This window comes from Topomyia yanbarensis, chromosome 2 (genome assembly GCF_030247195.1).
Source record: "Topomyia yanbarensis strain Yona2022 chromosome 2, ASM3024719v1, whole genome shotgun sequence".
Lineage (NCBI taxonomy): Eukaryota > Metazoa > Arthropoda > Insecta > Diptera > Culicidae > Topomyia > Topomyia yanbarensis.
This window is the reverse complement of record NC_080671.1, coordinates 350660716-350683336: the sequence shown is the minus strand read 5'-3', so window position 1 is coordinate 350683336 and position 22621 is coordinate 350660716. Positions and strand designations below refer to the sequence as shown.

Sequence of the window (22621 nt, the reverse complement as noted above, 5' to 3'; positions counted from 1 at the left end):
GGTGTTGTTATTTTACTGATCAATCTCCCTAAAAGTGACATATTTACTACCTTTCTTGCAAGTGCAAATATTAAAATTATGTCTTCTACAAAGTTATAGAACAAGCTTTTGCCAACAACATTATTTCTGGTTGTTTGTGGATGATCAGTTTAAAGCCAATTCATTAATATAACTTTTGCAAAATCATTCCGACAAGTTCATTATGTTCAGTAAAAAACTTTGAATTATCAAAATGTAAAACTTTTCATATTATAACAATGGCTTATTACGTGTATTTTCAAAGTAACATGGCAATTTTTGAAAAATAAAGTGTTTCAAATGGTGATTGATTGTTAACGGGGAAACAACTGAGTTTACGTCAATAGTGTATTGGGACTACTCCTCGAAAATAGTAAGATTTGTCATTTGCAGCTATAATTGTCGTGATACCTATAAGTGATATTTTTCAACGAAATTGTTTTTTTTGATAGAAGAAATGATCTAGCGTTTTTGAAAAGTTATAGAGATTGCTTTCACGAATAACTTTGCTCAATACATGAAGGCTCTCCTTTAAATGCTTAAGAATTTATATATCGTTATGTTTAGATGACCCCCAAAATTATTTTTTGTGAATATCTTCTCAATTATCATGCCTACGGGTTTCATATATTCTACGAAGATATGTAGCATTTCTAGTTGCAATTAGAGCTGACTGCCCGTTTTTGCCCGTTCAAAAGTTATGGCTTTTAAAACTTTTGACAATTTTACCAAAAAATTACCCAATAACTTCTAAGTTACAAAAGGTTGACCGGTGGTCACTTCTGGAAAGATACGCATCCTGATAAGACGAACAACTTTCTTGAACATGCTGAAGCTTTATCAGCGATATTTAAAAAGTTATGTGTAAAAAAAGCGATTAAAGGATCAGTCACAAAAAATGGTCAATAGATTCGAGTGTACTATAAATATAAATTTTTGGTCTTCAGTAAAGATGTTCGTTAAAACAAGTTCTCTGACATTTTTGAAGAATTCATCTTGTTTTTAATGTTTTGAAAAAAATTGTAGCAACTATCTCACTTCAAGGGGGATTAGTTACTATACCTATATCACCGAAATAAAAATCTTGGATCATCATAAAACATCCCAGAAGACATCATTGATGTACGCTTTATCGTTTTCACGTGAATAATTTTTCGCACGTTTTTGGCGAAATAAACCACTGTGCCTCGGTGCTGTTATTCTGCCAATTAAACATCAGCGAACCATTAGGCGCAGCGCTCCCGGGAGGATTTTGGCCACATGGTCTCAACAAAAATCTATTAGTTGCTGTGATTGATCTGTCGGTGTAGAGCTACTTCTGCGTGCTGGTTTGAAGCACGGACGGCTCTTCAAAGGTTTCTCGCCGACTATTAGGCTGGGTCGGTTATTTTTTATCTTTCTGAACATGTTTTTGCAGCTTCCCGTCTTGGCGGACGCTGACCCAGACAAGAGACTTGTTAGCCAACTCACAGCACGCAAACGATATTGCTTGCTGCGAGCACTTTACACTAGACTAAAATGTGTATATTCCAGCGGTAAGGGTCGAGATTACAGGCGTCGTCAACTATGAGTCCTCCAATTCGTGATGGGACGAAGAATTCTCTGACGTATACGCGGAGAAAACCGCCGCATATAAGACCCTCTGGGACGACGGGTTATACGCTAGCTATCGACAGTACGCGACGTTAGAAAAATTAATGAAGAGTTTGATGATAGCCAAGAAGCGTTGCCACTGGCGCCGATTCGTTGACGGATTAACGATAGCAACATTATTTTGGGAACGGCCCAACGTATGCGAAACCGAAACAGTACTAGTAAGAGCGTGGAATATTCAAACAGTTGGATATTCGATTTCACTAAGAAGGTTTTTCCGCATTCCTCCCTGGCACAGAAAATCTACCAGACCGCATCCCCCCACGATAGCTTTCGAACGATACACCGTTTTCGACGGTGGAATTCTCACTTCCTCTCTTATCAATACAGCTCCAGGACCAGATAAAACAAAATGCAACATGTTGAAGAATCTGTCAAGAGACGATTGTTGAATTTATTTAATAAGTTCGTTGAGGATAACATCAAATGGCTGAAGACAAGCGAAGGTCATCGCCATCTCGTATCGGTCACTCGTAATGCTTTCCTCTATCTGGAAGGTATTCGAGAAAATTATCTTGTTTCGCTTGAATGTCATGTAATACATAAGGGTAGGGAGCCTATTTGCGCCTTATCCTAATTATCATCCTACCCATTTGAAGTCATTAGTTTGAGAAGCGTCTGTCAACTTTGTTAATCTATTGGCTTAAGTGGGGTAGTATTAGTAGTAGTAGTAGGGTAGTAGTAGGGTTGCGCTCAAATCTGAGAATTTAAATTTTTTAGGCCATTTTTGGCATTCAACTGGTCGGTGTTAAGTCGGAGCAGATTAAGTCACAAACTCTCAAAATGTGAGGTTGGCATTTAGCCAGGTTTGGAAAATGTTACCAGAGGCAAAAATTAAAGCAAAAAAACTTTTCGAATTATAATGTGAGGAATGATACGATTCGAATTTCGATTTTTTTTTCGAAATCAATACAATGTCACTTAGTCCGGTCTAATCTAACACCGACCAGCTGATTCTTGGAACCGAGGCAAAAAGATGGATGCCAATTTATGCGAATTCTATTTACTACAGACCAAGTATTTATCCATGTAGATCGATACCCTCATTTATAGGATCAAAATAGGAATATCTAACTAATGAATCAAAAACATAACTGATTTTTTTGAAACAAATTAGAACGGAAAATAGCACCCTAAAAGCTCTCCCAAATCTCCGAATAATAGTGTTCATGTTCGCTTGGACTAAAATTGGCGTGAAATTGTAATTCCAAATGGAACACGTCATCCTTTTCTATTTTCTAGTAGGCAAGAAACAACTCAACATCTAATTCACATGTTACATTCTGTAGGGGAACCCGGGGCTATTCGGACCTGCTTAAGCAAATCACCCTTTTAGGTGGATATATGTGAGAAAATTTGCCGGCCAATGGTCCTAATTGTTAGTATGAAGTCTCAGATACATTTTGATGCCATAAAAGGTTCATTTTCACCACTCAATGGCAGCGCTAGGCGATGATTTGCAAACCACTACGTTTTTCCATCCTTTTACAATGTAGGGGTAATTCGGACCTCCCTACGGGCCATTTCAGACCGTGATTTTTCTTTAATTTTTTGCAATGGAATTATGTTTACCTATAAAATATTTATAAGAGAGACTCCTTAAGAAGCAAAAAAAAATCCTTTACAAAAACTTAATCTGGTATATCACAGCTGTCGATTTGCGACCCATGTATTTTCTTTGCTGTGGCGTGTGCAATGGTGTGCGCAGCCACAAGTCGCTGAACAGTGGTTGACGTAATAGGGGGTCCGTATAGCCCCGTTCGCTCATTTCGCACAAATGCGGCGAGTGTCTCGAAAATATTTGTGTTTTCATCCAAACAAAAATCATTCCATAAAATGGGAGCCTCAAGCTTTCCAAAACACTTACCTTATATTTTTTTCACTTTTATTCGTTGCTTTAATCACGGTTTTTCCATTATAATGATTTTTGTTTTGAGAATGGCAAAAAAACGAAACACTTTGTATCTCCTTTCTACAAAGAACAAAGAATCAAATTCAGCTCTCAAAATTAATGTTTCAGAATAGCGGCTCCACGAATATGTACAATAGTCAGAAAGTGTTACTATTTTCTGAGAAACTGAGAAGGTCCGAATTACCCCCACTGTCTTAATAGCCCCGGGTTCCCCTACATAAAATTGATTAATAGGTCACGAAAACGTCTGATATATTTGTCATAGTTGAATACATAACTCAGATCAATTTATTACTACATTCAATGAATAATTAACTTTTTGTATCGTCTAAACAGGTCACCCAGTTGAAAATCGTGAGCAATCCATTCGCCAAAGGCTTCCGCGACAACGAAACCAACGAAGAGTAAGTATTTATGATACACGATACATGTACAAACAATGCACAAAGCCAGCCGAGCCTCATCCCATTGCTATTACGAACAAAAGGGATCGGAAAGTAATATGATCGCTGCCCTGCCTCATAAACAATTAACAAAATCAATTCGTCAAAACTGTTTACTACGCACCGTCAGCTTCCACAAACTGCCAAGTTTATTATCAAAACAAACCTGCCCCGTAATTGGCCAATAAAGCGTGTTAATTGGAGCTCATTACCCGCGGCTCAAAAACTCATTTTTCTTCAGGTCAGTATACGAAGTTTACGATAATAATATATTTTTGTTGCGGTTTTCCTTTTTTTTCCTCCGGCTGGATAAGCATCCAGCGGTGGGTGTGAGGAAAATTTACCTTTCATTCACGGAATCTTTCACACAAAATTCTGCATTCTACAATGAGCTGACCTGCATAGTCGGCCTGTTGCCGCCGCCGTCGGTCGCGCGCACAGCGAAGGACCATAAAATGTTGCCCACTTGAAATGTGCGCGCATGATCGCGTCTGTTTGACAGCGGCTGTCACCGTGTTTGTTTTTATGGATGACTGGCTCGATAAACATAATAATTCCGCGCATTAAGTCAGCGGATCGCGTCGCATACGATTTGGGCTCTATAATTTACCTCTGCTCTGACTCGGCTTGTTGCTAGACTTGTTGCAATAATGCACTCCGGGGACTTGACTGCATACTCCTGGGTGTGCAGTAAATTACACGAAATTTTTCCCCATCCGACATGGGTAGGCAGATTTTTCTTTTCCATCGCATTTCCACTTCCATGTCTTCCGTCACGAACGACCGAATGGGAAGGCGGATTTTAATATCTTTATGTTATTTATGCTATTTATTATACGCTGTTTCCGACAACTTTTGACGCCAGAAAAATAAAACGCCTGAAATATTATCATAGCTGGTAGTTAATGTTCCTGTGATAGATGCATAATTTTATAATTTATTCTTCAAATAAATTTAAACTTCTAAACTATGTAACAGGTTTTGAAAATTTTATGATTTATTTCCCTTATAAATTGGAACATGCGAGATTTGAGTTATTATCTTCTTAGATTCAGTGCCAGCAGAAGCTTCAACGAATTTTAATAAGTGATATATCAAATGATATATGGATCTACCATTTCACAGTATTCATTAAGGTAGATGTTAATGTTACCAATATAAGTTGATTGAGATATAATTTAGAACGTGCGATTAAAATCGGGTTAAGTTACATACTTGAGATTACTTTAATAAACATTATGTACACTTAAATCCTATCAAACATATTATTTTTCTGAACCCATCCACTTTTTCCAAAAATAAAGCTCGTGAAAATCGTTTACTACTTCACCACCAGAAGCTTTGAAGCCTCATGCACAACTGGATCATACATCACTTCATTAAAAGTCTAATAACTGCTCCTAACAAACTTGGATTAACTTGTAGTCTTTGACAAAATTGTTGACAATGAAATTACCTTCTCTATTTTCACTTGTTCTAGTAATCTGATGGATACAGTGTCACATAATGGTAAAAATGCGAACTAGTGAGTTTGCTTCATGCACGAAAATCTTCATCATTATAATTTAAACCATAATCGTATTTGCCGTATTAATTTTGACTGGATATTTGGGCGAAGTTTTTGTTATAAACAATTATCTGTCGTTGGTCTTTTGATGGTTTCTAAAAATCTCATATACAAACTTCAATTCCGGTGGTCCAATAGCTAGATTTGTCTGAATTGGTTCAAATTTGAAGAAGACATTCCTGCTGAGGTTGTGAATCTACTCAGAGGTGGGTTTAGAAAAATCCTTTAATTTCTTTTTTGGCCAGTCTAAAATTCATTGACTCGTATGACGAAGGACAGCTCTTTTCCCGTTTACTTTGCAATTTTCAACCGATAGATATTTTGTGCAATTTTATAATATACTTGATATGAAATGTATAGCTATAATAAGGTTCTAATAAAACGGAGAGCAATGTTGAAGCATAATAATAAACTTTGTTTTCAAAATCCCAATACCATACGAAACATATGCAACTCTTCAGGTTATCTTAGGTTTGGCCGTAATACAGAACTGGCCAACGCACGTGGAGAAAGAGATTTGTGCAGAAGATTGGAAGAAAGTAAAAAAATCGATCCTCAAGATGTGCATAAATAAACGATCGCTGTGTTTGATTTATCATTTGTTTACATTCATCGCTGTGGCTATGCTGGTTAAAAGTCGTATTTAGAGCAGTTTTTTGCCTCCGCTGCCAACTGCAATATGGTTTAAGAATTTAATTTTTTTATGGTTATGTGCGCTAAAACCAGATGAAGCCAATCATAACTTAAAAATTGTTTAGGGAGGTGTTGTACAGTCGGTGTTCCCATTGATGGTTCGAATAGCGTCGTTCACACGTTTTTGTTTATTTATTTATTTTTTCCCTAAGGTGGGTAGATTTTTGAAAAGAAATGGAACGAATTATGGACGAAGAAATGGGAGTGTCAATGGGAAGCCTCGGAAAGCGATAGGTGAGTCGCTACAACGTTTTGCTTAATGAATGGCATAGATCCTGAACTTAAGTCGTCTACTTTATTGTTCTGGCAAAATTAGATACGCTTGCCGTCCAATTTGGTTTAGGTAACTGTATAGCTTGACTTCAGTTTACATGACTTGGGAATGGCCGTTATCATTGTATTTCAAGTAATTTCAATGTTTGTCCATAGCCAAAAATAAACGGAACGGAAAAAACCTGCGAAATTTATACAACAATCTGAAACGTTTTAAGACTTTTTAGCACAATTTCTATTGCACAAATATTACCGTTATTACCCGCCAGAGAAAAACTCTCGTCATGTTCTTCATCAGCTCGTTCAATTTTATGAATAATAGCCATAGTAGATGCACTGGTCCTTTGATAACTTAAAAAATCAACAAAAACTCTAGAATGGGGGCGCTTGGGTTCGACGACGGGTTTGAACAGCAACCTTCGACAAATTTCACAATTTATTTGCAGCTAGATGCATGAAATTGGCGAGAACCAATCACGAACGAACTTCGGTTGGATGTTTCTAAATCGTTATTTTCTTAGTGTATGTTACTTACCAAACCTCAAAAATCAAAATAATTACCAACCCTCAAAAATCAAAATAAACGAAAAGATTTTCAAATTTTCAATCTTCTGAGTTCTGACTGTTTTATTAGCGCTGATAAGGGCTATTTTGATTTGTTTTTTGCGTTGCGTTGCGAAGCACGGTGCTATTCGTAGATTGCATACTAACGTTTATCATGTTGCCTATAGGTAGTTCAACTCATCTTGCTTGTAAGATAAATGATCGGGAATGAACTTTATCTCTTTTGAGTTCATTAAACCAATAGCATGAGAATCGTTTTTTCCGGCCACGACCATCTTCACCGATACTTAGGATAGGGTAGGAAATGTTGATGTAAGACCTACTTAAGGAAGGCCACCGACTCAGCGACGCTTCCATAGGTATTATGGAGTTGGATTAAAGGACAGGTATAGGTCTAGGATTCGCCACAAGCAGGAAATGTGACAATGAAATGAATATATTTTTATGCGGTGGGATGGTTAGTCTCGGAGTATACTCAGAGGAAAGGGATATTTAGTTACGTTTTTCTTGTGTTTAAACTCTGGATGGCGGGCCATCGAGAGTGATTGTCCCTAAACTGCTGCAATTTGAACTCCAAAACAGCCGGCCGTGGGAGTATTGCTACAACTGTAAGCTAGTCTGATTTTTTTTCGAAATGATCTAGTGTTAATTGTGAAGACTAACAAAGTGAATTAGGGCTTGAAAAGTTGGTCAACGGGTTTTGGAACCTTCTCTGGAGTTTGAAGTGAAGAAGCTGCACCACGTATGTGTTTTGTGACTCAGTGCTCATCAATGTATGGGGATGCCTATCTGTAGAACGGGTGTGGTGGTTTCTTGGTAACCAGTGGCGTAACCAGGGGGGTTTTGGGGGTTAATTTTGATTGAAAAAAATTAATTGATACTGACGAATTTAATTTAATATTCTACAAAATATTTTTGGAAAAATATTCTCCGATCACTACATTGAGAACCGTGTTTAAAGCGTCATGAGAACTTTTGGAAAATTGTGGGAAGGGGATATTGTAACTAATCTCTTAGCCGAAATCCCATACTTGTCAAATTACTTTAATATAAAATAAAATAACTGTCTGAATATTTATGAGCTCATTTTTGGAAAGATGCTCCAAAATATGGATTGGAATCAATTATTCGAATGAGAATCTAAATTTGAATAGGTTGATTGCATATAAAACATAAGCTTGTTTACCGAAAACTTGCATACATTTCAACATTTGCTGATAATGTTTTTTTTTTGGATTGTGTAGAGTTTAGACAAAAATTCAATATGGTATACAACAAGAATAACATTTCAGAAACTAGTTAAAAGTTGATGATAAATGACGTTTACAGTTTGTCTCTAGCAGGTCAGGATCGGTTTTATGAGCATTTGATTTTTGTTGTATTATCAACTATATAAATAGCCTCCAAGCAGGATGCAATGAATGGCGTACTAAAATTTTGTGTGCTAGGTACTAGTACTCGTTTGCAAGTTGTGATGTTGACTAATAAAGAAAAGTAAAATTAATGATCGACAAATTTTAACGGTCACGATAACAATCATTCGAAACTGCCAAATTTCGATGTTAAGTAACATTGAAGAATTTCAAAACGTAAAACTGTTCATCTGCTGATAAAATAATTTTGGCGGTTAATCTTTCTAGAAGTAATTATAGAGAATTTACTCTTCAAGCAAATTTGGGTCGAGACTTAATGTCTCCAACAAAGTTTTCAAAAGTGCTATTTCAGACAACTTTGTCAAAGACATAAATATCCCACATATTCAGAGTATTTAAATATAGTAGTAGAAAACCTTTACAACAAGCTATTCTGAAATTACTGTATTTGATAAATCTCTTCTGCGATAATTAAACAATAAATTTACATTGCGTTCAAGGTACCTCCGAAGCTTACAAAAAATACTTAAGGGAACTGGATTTAAAAAAATCCCAGATATTAAAAGGACTAGCAGTTTGCCCAAAAACACAAAAAGTGATTCCATTTTTAGGAGCTAGCATTAATTCGGCGCTAGCTTAGTCCGCCCACCAAGTTAGTGTTGGATTCTGATGAGATGAAGTCGAAACGCAAGTTCCAGTTCCATCCATCCATAATTTAGTTATAGGTTTTGTGTTCTCAACTCGCAATGATTGTTTCAAACAATTTTCTCCGTAGCGCAGAAAAATAGTTTTCACCTAATTTTTTCTTCACTAAGGAAAAATATAGCATGCCCAGTCCATTTAAATCCCTATACGCTGCATTCATGTAGCCTTTATATTTTCAACAAAATTGTTTAAAATTACATTATCAAAAACTTTGCTGAAGGCACCATGTCTCTTAATATTTTTGAAGAATTAATTCTCCACCTCTATAAGAACTAATCACTAAAATTTCTATATCAAAGCATGCGCTGTTTTATGTTGATAACTTCCCGAAGTTGTCAAACCTTCAAAGTCAAGGATTATTAAATTAAGTGATCTTGAACGTTGAAATTTTTTTCGATCATTTGTCCCACTTTAAAAGATCGCAATTTTTGACTTCATTGACATATTATACAAGAAAATAATCGATAGAGGTTTGAAAACTGTTCCATGTTGATTCTTCTTGTTTGTAGACTGGAATGACATCTGTTGGACTACTTATGTTTTTGAGTTTTCAATAATTTATCAAGATCATATTAAATTTTAGCATTTTTCGAAAAATTTGCGATTTTCATCAACCCCCTCCCAAAACCAAATTTCTAGCTACGCCACTGTTGGTAACGCTTTGTCATTGGCGTTTGTCGGAGGGAAAAGATGGGCTATCGACGGATGATCAACTCGCGGAACTGTTCGGATCTGGAAACACCAGTAAGCAATGCTGAATAAGGATAACTTACGAGATTAAAAATTCATTTGTGGTTCCTCAGCCAATGTGCCGAGCAATTATTCCCCGAAAACGGAACACTTTCTGAAGTATTCAGAGTTGATTATTAGTTTGTTAGACTCTAAAACGAGATTGGCCTACGTACGGTCTCTGTCTGAAAGAATAAATTCTTTGAGTGGGAGATACTACTAGCACGGAGCTGAACAGGCTAAATACTGCACTCAGTCCACGGAGGCGGCCGCATTCTAATAATGTTCTCCTCACTTTGTGCTAAAATGCTTGATTTTATCCAATTGGCGTTGCTACTAGCTAACCCATCAAAATCTCGAATTACCACTCGAATGAGTCGCATATCAGTAGTCGTAGACCCAACCAAGCCTGCCCATACTTTAAAAATATCTACATAACCCGAAATATCAAACGTGTGCAAATATATCATAAGCCGCTGCTAACCGCCAAAAATATTTTATGACATAAGAATTCCACCCGCTACTTTTTCATCTTATCAACACAACGCACACACAAATATTCAAAATGAATGCATCAAGCGGTTAATATAAACCAGTAAATCCAGCCAGAAAATGAACCGGATTTCAGGCTGGTTCTGGTTATATTCGTAAATCACTCTGAATTAGTTTCGTACAGACAATTTTCGTAAAATATGCGATTTTTCGTGCATATGATGAATTATTCGTAGTTGGTAGTTCTATTGAAACACTTTTATTTTTCATTACGAGTTTTTCCTAAAAACAACGAAACATTTACGTTGATTTAATACAAATGGGCTTCATTAGGCAATCGAATTGTTCGCTGATATATACGTAAAAATATTTACGAGCACCACTCGTCAAACCGCCAACTTCAAAAGAGCTTCAATAGAGATAGAATATGGTGTCGTTGGTTGCTATTTTTTAGATAATTGCATGGCTGGCACCCAAAAGGGGCTAACACGCATTTTTTCCGAAATTAACATTTTTGAGTTCGGGAAATCATTTTAAACATATCGTCTGTAGATGCAAATTTTGTAGGGCCTGTATGTTTCGAGATAGAGAAGGTTTTAGTAAAAACATTTACTTACAGATTGTGTTTTTAAAACTGCGCCATATTTCAATACCTGTAGGCAGCGATGCCAACCTTCCAGTTTAAACTGGATTCTTCCAGTTTTTTTTACTCGATCCAGCCAAACAGTCAAATGTGTAAATCGTCCAGTTTTTTAAAATATTGTCCAGTTTTTTCCCAAAGGTATGTGCCAAAATTATTTCCTTATTATTTGCATAACAATAGTAGTTTACTATATAAAATAGTAATAAATAATCAAATAAAATAAATGAAATTGTGGAGAGTACAACCTCTCTAGGGAACAAGTTAATTGTTTTTCAGTAACCATATTTTGCTGCACCCTGTCATATTGCACTACACATACGAAATTGATGTGCTATGGAGTGCAAGATTAGCAGATATCGTTAATTAAAATGCAGATGGTTTTTTTAGTCTGTTTATTACATATGGCACAGTGCGTTAGCTTGAAGCTACCAATTTGTTCGTTTAACATTTCAAATTCCTTGAAACTTGCCATGTGAATTTATCCAAAATTTATATTTAACTAGTAGCGATCACTTTTATACTATCTTAAACTAGAAATTCGCTGCTACATGAAAGTTGTTTTCTTATTTTTTCTTATAGCTGAACGTTTGAATATTGTTGGTCTTCATATTTGAGAATCCTGTTTTATTAAAAATAGATCCATTTTATTTAAAAAAAAACTTTGCATTCCTGTTTGCAAGGATAAATTTGGTTATTCGGTCATCCAGTTTTTTCCGGTCTTTTTAAAGAGAGGTTCCAGTTTTTTTGAAAATAAAGTTGGCAACGCTGCCTGTAGGACCTACATAGTTGGTATCTTCAGAAGATATATTTATAATACCTATAAACCTGACATAAAACTTTGCCATAAACACCATCTTTCTATCTCGTTCCATTAAAAAGTTGATAACAGCGCCGCCCCAGCGACTGAATTCCGAAGTAATATGAAATGATCAATTAAAGTGCTAGATGCCATGCAAAAACTTTTCCAAAGACACCTTAACTCTAAAACGATAAGGAAAGGACATGTGAATTGTGGGCTAGCCCCTTTTGGACGCTAGGTACCCCCGAGGTTACCCCCTCGAACTACGAAAATGCTCGTGAATTGAAAAGTAGTACATGTAATGATCTTATTTTTTCTAGACAACATAAGTCAATGAAATACTAATAAAAATGTGTATTTTTTCAATAAAAACAATACTAATTTGGAAATATAGAAATTTGATCCATCCCCTTAAAAAATACAAATTTTGGATGCCATCCATTCAATTGCTCATCATCACGACGATCTCGATCTAACTATTTAGTAACCGTATCCGTGTCCGCCGATTTCAGGAAGATTTCCTAAATCTTTTTCGCTTCCAGTTGATCCAGAATCCGTAGCAGTACGGATTCAGTCGGAGTTAGTTGAGCCATCGCTAACTGCTCGTTGATTTTGTATGAATAAGTTTGATTTTTTTCCCTCCGGGATAATTTACAAAGAAACCGAACTCATTTCGTATTCTGCCGAAGCAATGTCAAAATAATATGCTATTAAATACAAAAACTTCACTAAGATGAGAGAAATGAATTCGTGCGATCAAAGCAATCGTTCGCAATATACACACACGTTTATTAAAATAAACGAATCATTTCGTTTCATTCACGCAAAATAATGTCGTTTTCAACGATATTATTCGTGCAATGTACACTAAATATGTAAAATGTACAAAAACTCTCGTTCACCAAGTGGCCAATCTTCAGTACATGAAATGAACGAAACCTACTATTTACAATACACGAAAATGCTTCGTTGCAGAAAACGACGAATGAGCTCGTGCATTGTACGATCAATTTCATTATATTTACGAATTAACATTTTCAGTGGAGTAACCGATGGGCAATTGTTGTTCACACACATATATACACGTACATATACAATCACAGCAATTTATCGAATTCGACGAACCGAGTCAAATGGTATAAGAGACTCAGCCCTCCGGATCTCGGTTAAAAAGTCAGAATGATTGCATAGCCTTTCTGTAGGAGAAAGGCAAAAAAATTATTATGCTTCTTTACATGCAATGAACACTGATTTATTTTGCTAGCAGACAATGATTTAATTCGATATGAACATCCCGACACAGACTATGTATAGTTGAACTCCATCGATTACGTTCACCCCGAAAAATCAATACCTACCCACCTTGCAATATTTTGGCATCGTTATCAACAGAGGTGCGCTATACCGTTGCTTTTGCATTACATTAATAGAAATAGACGAATATTCAAAAGTCTGCACCTGATCAGCTGCACCCAGTATGCATACCGTTATCATCTGAAGCTTAGTGATTACAGCCGAGCATAAAAACTCGATGGCCAGTAGAACTCAGCATCAGTCCCTACGATGAGATCGTTCACGGTTATAGTTCTGGCGGCAGCCGTAGCAGTTGCTTCTGCCGCCTTCGTACCAAGTACCAGTCAAGTTAAGTTCGCCGATAAACAATGGCTGCACAAGCAGGAAAGATTTGCTGCTCCTATTCCGTCATCTGTACCAAAAAGACTGGAACCCTCAGCTGGTATCCTATGCGAAAAATTTCGAACTCAAGAGTAGTTTCCATCTGTACAACAACGTGGATGCCACGAAGGAATTCTGGACCTACTACGAGCACGGATTGCTGCCCAAGGGCGAAGTATTCTCTATTTTCGACGAGGTGCATCGTGAACAGGCAATCGCTCTCTTCCATCTGTTCTACTATGCCAAGGACTGGGATACGTTCTACAAAACTGCAGCCTGGGCTCGGTACTACGTGAATGAAGGTATGTTCGTGTATGCACTGACTGTGGCTGTTACGCATCGTTCTGACATGGCTGGATTCATTCTGCCCGCACCGTACGAAATTTATCCGTTCTATTTCGTCAATACTGAGGTGGTTCAGCAAGCACAACAATACAAGATGCAAGGATATTATGGGATGAAAAAGGTTGGCGACGTGTATACAGGTGTCATTACGAGCAACTACACCGGCTGGTATATTCACACTAATGCAGAGCAGAAGATCTCATACTTCACTGAAGATATTGGCCTTAATACCTATTACTACTATTTCCACATTGATTATCCTTTCTGGATGGGCGGTAAAGAGTTTGGCCTTTACAAAGATCGTCGCGGAGAGCTGTATTTGTACGAACACCAGCAGATTCTGGCTCGCTACTATCTCGAACGTCTGTCAAATGACCTTGGTCACATTCCTGAGTTCTCATGGTACTGGCCCGTGAAAACTGGTTACTATCCAGATCTGCACTATTACAACGGTCTTACCTTCCCGAACCGTGACAATTACCATATCGTCAACCAGGAAGCCTATTATCACGACATTCAGATGGTCGAAGACTATGAACGACGTGTCCGTGAAGTAATTGATCGTGGTTTCTTGCTGATGCCTGATGGCAAGAAAATCAACTTCAGCATACCTGAAGCCGTAGATTATCTTGGCAATCTGATCCAAAGCAATCCTGATAGCTATGACAGTCGATTCTACAAGTACCTCAGCATGTTTTCACGCATCATCATGGGTGTTGCAGTGGAGCCTATTGAACATCATGAGGTAATCCCGAGCGTTTTGGAACACTTCGAAACATCAATGCGGGATCCTGTGTTCTACCAAATTTATAAACGCATTATTCACTACTACTATCAGTTCAAGGATCATCTTTCACCGTACACCTATGAAGAGCTGTATTTCCCGGGTGTTAAAATCGATGACGTTTTTGTTGATAAGCTAGTTACATACTTTGATAAATTCGATATTGATGTGACCAACGCCATCGATATCGAACCGGAACACTATGAAGAAGGAAAGTACGTCGGTTTCGGGGAGATCGAGTATAAACCAGATCCAGTTGTCCTCAAAGCTCGCACGATTCGGCTTAATCACAAACCTTTCTCCTACAAAATGAGTGTAACTTCCGAGAAATCCATCAAAGCTGTCGTTCGTGCATTCATTGGTCCAAAATACGATGAGTTTGGTTCGATTTATCGCCTGAACGAGAATCGGGAAAACTTCTACGAACTGGATTACTTCGTGTATGATTTGGTAGCCGGCAAAAACGTAATCACTCGCAATTCCCTGAGCTTCAACGGTTATGTCAAAGATCGTACCTCATTCTACGATCTGTACAAGCGGGTCATGCTGGGCTACACCACCGACGAGAAGTTCCCTCTGGACATGTCCGAAGCTCATTGCGGTTTTCCGAACCGTCTGATGCTACCAAAGGGCAAGAAGGGTGGCATGGCGTTCCAATTCTTCTTCATCATCTCACCGTACTATGAACCGAAGGTACCTCAATACACTGGATTCGATCCGGTGGTATCCTGCGGAGTTGGTTCCGGCGCACGTTACTTCGATAAACTGCCGTTCGGTTATCCATTTGACCGTAGGATTGATGAAACCTATTTCCATGTGCCAAATGCGTTCTTCGAGGATGTTGTTATCTTCCACAAGAAGGAAGGTGATATCAACACTATTGTGTGAAACAAACTCACCGACCGCTTTTAGACATTAAGTCTACGAAACTAGGTTCCCCACATCATCACGCTGTTCTGGGGAATCTAGATTTGTCCATACTGAATGTGATACTGTTTGTAATAAAAAAGATGATCGAATGAAAAGAAAAACACGGTTTTATGAGTTGCTTTCATGTGGTGGGGTGCACTTTTGGTTTCAGGCGCGGCTTGGCATCAATTATGGAATTCAGTTTGTTTATGTGAGAAAGCAATGTTGATAGCCTCTCGGTTGGGTGCCTTCGTGCAGGATGGTTCGATCGAATATTCTTGCGCCAATCGAGCTCATGTCCGGGGCTTCTGCAAGTGGTGGATGCTAGTGTTTATTTATGTTTCCAATTAAAGATTTGGAGTGTTTTTGAAGTTCGCTCGGGATTGGTGATATGGTATAGAGCTTACAGAATGCACACCATCTGCCGTATTCAATTCGGTCGATCATCATTATCGCAACGATGGGCAATCGTACGTTGCGTAATTATACCACCTTATACCTTTTTTATAGCGTTTCTATTTTTCATGTTTTGAGTTTTTGTCGGGTAATTCTGGTATCAGTTAGGATGAGTAAACATTGTGTTGTAAATAGCATCAATTGTTTGTCTTTAATTGTCTCGCTTGGTCCACGTGATGGATGGATGGAAAATTGACAACCACGCCAAAAATAATGAAATACAAATACATACAAAGCTTGAATCAAAAAATTGACTAAAAATTAAATCAAAATCAATGCATTTAATTGGAGCATCAAGAAGCATATGATTTTACACTTTCATTCGTGTAATAGTAGGTACATGTCATTTATTTTACAGCAATATTGGATTCAAAATACATTAAAGTGCATTGGTTTTCGGTTAAATGAAACTGTAATTTTTAATAAACATGTAAAGTTACAATAAAATTAGATGAAAAAAGCACAAGTTGTTTGTATTAGTGGTGGGATTTAATTTTACATTTATATTCGTGCTCCAAATATATGCATGAAAATAAATTTAAAATCACAAAATATTTTTATCTGTGAATGATCCGATTGGTTTTAAATAATTTTAATTAAAAACGTGAATTTATACTAACATCACAGATGGTCATTCGATATACTCAATGTTCTAGTTACGGTGTTATGCCTATTTTGGCAAAAGTGCCACATTGTTTCGATAATTACTCGGCCTACAATCGACGAAATGTAAATCAATTAATATAAATATTTTTAATTCAATCCTAAGAAATGATGTTTGAACGAAATAAAACTGAGAACCAAAAACCCCTTCTTTACCAGGGAAATTAAACCGAATCAAAGTGAACAATAAAGTTTCATCGTTAAAATAAAAAATTAACCTTTGTTCCTAGCACGAAACAACAAAGGTATACAGTCTGCTCCCATCCACCGTTGACGACAGTCACGAGAAGTGTTCGAAGCAATCGAAGAATCAAGTTGAACAATAGACAGTTACGCGGCGCGATTAGTTTGAATGCACTGAGCTATAGAAGCCATATACAAAGTGTCGATATTCTTATATTGAGCATTTTGTGTTTTATGTGGATCGAGATGTCGCAGCCTGAGTACACTCAGGCAATAATTTAACAGGTCATTGACTTAAAAACTTCTAAAATTCGTTAACCCGTGCGAGAAGTATATGACCAATTACAAAGTTCGACTTATTCAGTTCCAACATATACGAAATATGGATTTGGTGCAATTCGAACATCGATTCCAAGTAGATAATTTCTTCTATAGACGGAAAAAATGTTCCCAAACGTCACCTTTTCTGTTTCGAAAGCAAGACCGCGAAATCATGTTTTTGCTTAACTCACATATGTCTTCCATTTAATTCCACTATGTAGGGGTGGGTGGGGTAAAGTGGAAAACTTTTTAACTGAACATAACTAATTATTTTTTCATGTTCATACTTCCTACACTACTCACTGTCATGGGTAGTATAGTGAAGAGAATCAAATAAGTTATCTTTTTTCACAGAAACTAACCAAAATTATTTATTTTCCTAAGAATTACCGAGTTCCGACTCATTATGTTCAAAACTGCCAAAATTTAAAGTCGTAGAGTAAAGTGGGAAAGTCGACGTAACTCCGAAACTGAAAGTCGGATCGAAATGTAATTTAATAGAATAGCGGGAGATGTAGCACCTTTTATTTGTGACCCCCAGACGTAAAAGTTTGGTCAAATCAATTCGGCCATCTCCGAGAAACCGAAGTGGCATTAATTTGGTATATGGTTACTTCCGAAGGGGCTTCCAGAATCGTCGATAATGACACATCATTAGAAATTTTTGACATTTTCACCTCAACCCCAAAGAAAGTTTCCCACTTCACCCAAGCTCCACATTTGATGTGAGCGTGATTTTTATTTTCAATGTATAAATTGCACGAAATTTGTTTGCATTATTAAAATTAAGAAGAGAAAAATTTGAGTCCTAATTACTTAAATCAGTATATTTCACAAAATAAAAACAAATATAAAAATCAATGTGCAAACTTGGGAGAAATTGCGAAATCACTTCAAAATTGATAATTCGTCGTTCTTATGACAAACTCCATTTTGGGGTAAACTGAGTTAGATATGCCATGTTAATGAATTTTAAAAACTCTACAATGTAGTGTTTTCAGAATTTTTAAATTCTGATATAGCGAAACACGATTATGACAAGTGCCAACTTCTCGAGTGATCGAGTTGTGCTATGTTGTAACAGCAACAAACAGACAACAATCCTAGCTTGTTGGCTTTGCTATAGGCAAAAAAGCTTATAGTAAGTCAACAGTTGTCTCTGATGATAATTCCTATGCAAATCAACCAAAATAATTAGCTAAGTTCTTGTCTTGGGAGTAAAGCTTATCCTATCATTTTTTTTCTGGGAATTGTTGGCGTTGTATTTTCAAGATTTTTTTAGAGTTGTCATACTGGAGCTGTAGAAGGTTCTCAGAAAGGCTCCCCGACAGAATAACATACAACAATCGCAAACGAGACAGGCAATGGCGCCCACTAAAACACTGCTTTAGACCTAGTGCAGCGGGCCGTGATTCTGAATGTGATATTCATTGTATGGTTCAGCTATGTGCGGGCGTAAGGACTTCGCGTTCGCTTGTATCATAGCGAAGAAATCGAGCATTTGTACGTTAACGTGTTCGATAGCGTGTGCGTTTGTATGTCGCGTGTATTAAGGTTGCACCGAGAATGCGCAAAATTGGCAAACGAAAAAAGCAGTTTTTTTCCACACCGTATGTCAGATCTTCATAAAAATCAATCAGCGTATGTAGAATGTTGTTACAGTACTGCTGATTGATTTTTATGAAGATCTGACATACAATGTGGAAAAAAAACTGCTTTTTTCGTTTGCGAATTTTGCGCATTCTCTGTGCAACCTTAGCGTGTATGTAACTTCGCGTGTCTAAATTCTATATTAAAACCGTGCGCCTTTCGCATATTTGGGTGTGTTCTAGATTGAATGCGTGCGGAACGGGAATCTGATACTTAATTTTTCATGTACGGTTCAGATTCTAGAAGAAAGTGGGTTCTTCCACATCACTAGAGTTCCCAATCATGTCGCCATGGAACGTGTTATCTAGTGGATATGAGCTTTATTTTTTATTAGTATAACTAAATATATGGACCTAAGTCGCTAGAATGGAGGGTAAAGATGTCCGGACGTGACCGATTCATGATCGCGCCCGTTTGCGGGTTGCATATGCCATAGAAAAGAAAATACACTATGCGCCAATTGACAGCTGTGACTAACCAGATTAAGTTTTTGGTTCGCAATTTATTTTTTGTGTGCTTCCTAAGGAGTTTCTTCAAAAAATATTTCATAGCTGAACTTAATTCCAACGTAAATAAAATAAAAAAAATGACGGTCTGAATTGCCCCGTAGGGAGGTCCGAGTTACCCCTACATTGTAAAAGGATGGAAAAACGTAGAGTTTTGCAAAACATCGCTTAGAGCTGCCATGGAGTGGTGGAAATGAACTTTTGTGACATCAAAATGTAGCTGAGGTTGCAAACAAACAATTAGGACCTTTGACCGATAAATTCTTTCACATCTATCCACCTTAAAGGCGATATGCTTAGGTAGGTCTGAATAGCCCCGGGTTCCCCTATATATATATAACCGAAGAAATATAATGTGCCATCGTAATTTTATGAACCGTGTAGATATGTCAAGCAGAGCTGCAAATTTTCAACAGGTTGTTTTGAACTTAAAGGAGAAACAAATCTCAAATCATGCCCTATTATGTTAAATTAGAAGTTGTTCGTTTGCATCATTCATTCAAACAGCCAACCTGCTCAATCATTTTCCATTCATTTTCAATTTCATTGCCCCGTGACTATCTTTCTACTAGGGTATCGACTAGGTTTTTCAAGCAAAACTACTTTGAACATACTTCTAACTGTTTATGTAAGCATGAAAACGCAAAACATGTCAAGGGAACCATCCATAAATGACGTAGCATTATATGGGGGACGGGGAAGTTTGGTATTTTGTGATGATGTGTGACGACATGGGGGGGGGGGTAAGGGGTCATGTCATGCTACGTAGCTTTTTTAAAGGGGAATAGGGGTTGACCTGATGTCACGACAATCTTACCCGTTTCATCTAACTAACATCGTTTTTGATTTTTTTTAAATTGTTTACGGGGACAACGAGGGGGGTGAGGGTTACCGTCAAGCTACGTAATTATCAGGGGGGTATATGGAATTTTGTGACGAAATGCTACGATGGGGGAGGGGGGAGTTAAAAATCACTCAAAAAATGCTACGTCATTTATGGATCATCCCCAACATTTAACCTAAACTGGCCTCTGCAGAGCAGATAACAACTTTGGTTGGTGAATGAAAAAGCATCAATTTGAAATGAAGACGTACGGTTTAGTTATGAAAATCCCGCCTACTTGAAAGTGAATGATTAAGGGGGGCTTTGAATTTGAATCATGGTTCGGTTTGATTGAACTAAAAGTTGGCATTTGAAAATGAAAATTTGCACCACTGATGTCAACAGCTAACGAAGTTTCTACGCGCATTTTAAAATCGCTTCCAAAATCATCAAATGGGCTTTTTCTCATTGAACACTTCATGTGGGTCAAAAAGGTCAAATAACAAATAGAAATAAAAAAATAAGAAATAAAAAATTGAAAAACCCATTCAAGCCAAATGCAAAGATATGGAAATCGTGCAGAAAATAGTCAAACATCATTAAACCACCCTTCTTAACGACCACAGGAATAATGTGTATTATTTAGTTTTTCGGACAATGACGAAAAATTAGCTCCCCGTCAGAATCACATACTACAATTTGCAGATGAGACAGGCAGTGTCGCCCACTAAAACACTGCTTTAGGCCAATTGTAGCGGGCCGTGATTCTGAATGTGATATTCATTGTACGGTTCAGGTATATGCGGGCATAGGGACTCGCGATCGCGTGTGTCATCGCGAAGAGCTCGAGCATTTGTGTGTTAACGTGTTCGATCGCTTGTGCGTTTGAATGTCGCGTGTGCTAACGTGTATGTAACTTCGCGTGTATAAATTCTATTTTATAACCGTGTGCCTTTCGTATATTCGCGTGTTCTTGGATATTCGCGCGGACCGCGGATCTAATAGTTTATTTTTTGTGTACGGCTAAAATGCTAAAAGAGAGTGAGATCTTCCATATCACTGGAGTTCCCGGTGATGTCGCCATGGAACGTGTTGTCTAGTGGATATGAGCTTTATTTTTTGATTGGTCCTACTGAATGTATGGACCTAAGTTATTAGGACAGAGAGTAATGGTTTCCGGACGTAACCGATTCATGAGCGCGCGAAAACGGATGTTTGAAGATTTGCGTTTGAGAGAGCGTTTGAAACTTCGTAAGTGCTAAATCGTTCTCCTTATTACCGGCGTGCTATTAAGTTTGCGCGATCGCGAACGTAGGAGTGCGTTGTTAATCGCGAAGGGCTTAAGCGTTCGTATGTTAACGCGTTCGTCACGTGTGCTCGCGTTCATGTGACTTTGCATGTACAAGACTGGATTTTGTAACCGTGTGGCCATTCCTATATACGCGTGCGTTCTTGGATGGTCACGCGGACCTTCGTTCTGATAGTTAGTTTTCGGTGTACAATTCACATTCTGAGAGGGAGTTACCCCATATCACTAGAGTCCTCGGTCATGTCGCCATGTAACGTGGTGTCCAGTGGATATGAGCTTTCTTTTTTTAATTGATCCAATTGAAGGCATGGACCTAGTCTGCTGATATCAAGGATAGAAACATCCGGAAGTGACCGATTCGTGATCGTGCGACCGCGAGAGTTTTTAGGTTCACGCTTGAGACCGCGTTTGAAAATTTATAGGAGCTGAGACATTCACTTTATCACCGGGATGTTATCATGTTTACGAGATCGCGGGTGTAGGTGCCGTGGATGGTCGTGAAGGGCTCAAGCATTTGTATATTAACGTGCTTGTCACGTGTATGTGACTTCGCGTGTATAATTTCGATTTTATAATGATGCAGCATGTATTCTTGTTTGATCACGAGAGCACCGTGAATCTGATGCCTAATTTTTAGTAAATGGTACAGATGGTAAAAGATAGTCCGTTTCCCCATATCACTAGAGTTCCAGGTCATGTCACCATGGAACGTGTTGCTAGGACCGAGGTAAGACTTTCGGACGTGACGGTTTCATGATTGCGCGAGTGGTGGGTTAATGTTTGAGACCGCGTTTGGAAGTTTAAAGATGCTACGTTTACTTAATTACCGGAGTTTTTTTCATGTAGGCGAAATCGCGGGCGTAAGTATGTGTGAATTATTGCAATTGCATGGTCGCGTTTGTGACCAGGTTTGTGTTATCGCGAAGGCCACGAGCGTTTCTATCGATATGAGTATAGATAGCGTATAGTAGAGATATACTAATAAAAGGAATCATAACATGCCGAATAAATGAAAAAAGATGCAGAGATTGATTAGAAGTGTATAAATTGACCGATACTACTTTGGTATACATCAACAATGGAAAAGCAAATTAATAGACGTGCAAAAGAAACAGACTAGTGAAGTAGAATAGA

General features: G+C 37.7%; 2 protein-coding genes across 2 annotated transcripts in view; both read left to right on the top strand.

Annotated features, from left to right (window-relative positions):
* Positions 1-22621, top strand: part of LOC131684235 (T-box transcription factor TBX10) — an 84479-nt gene that overhangs the window by 46558 nt on the left and 15300 nt on the right. Inside the window, exon 5 of the mRNA XM_058966927.1 lies at positions 3920-3987. Within this exon, the coding sequence (XP_058822910.1) occupies positions 3920-3987 (68 nt within the window). The remainder of the gene's footprint in view (positions 1-3919; positions 3988-22621) is intronic.
* On the top strand, positions 13428-16295 carry LOC131684234 (hexamerin-1.1-like). The gene is given in 2 exon segments (XM_058966926.1): positions 13428-13544; positions 13546-16295. Coding segments are annotated over 2 exon segments (2127 nt in total). The 3' UTR covers positions 15556-16295.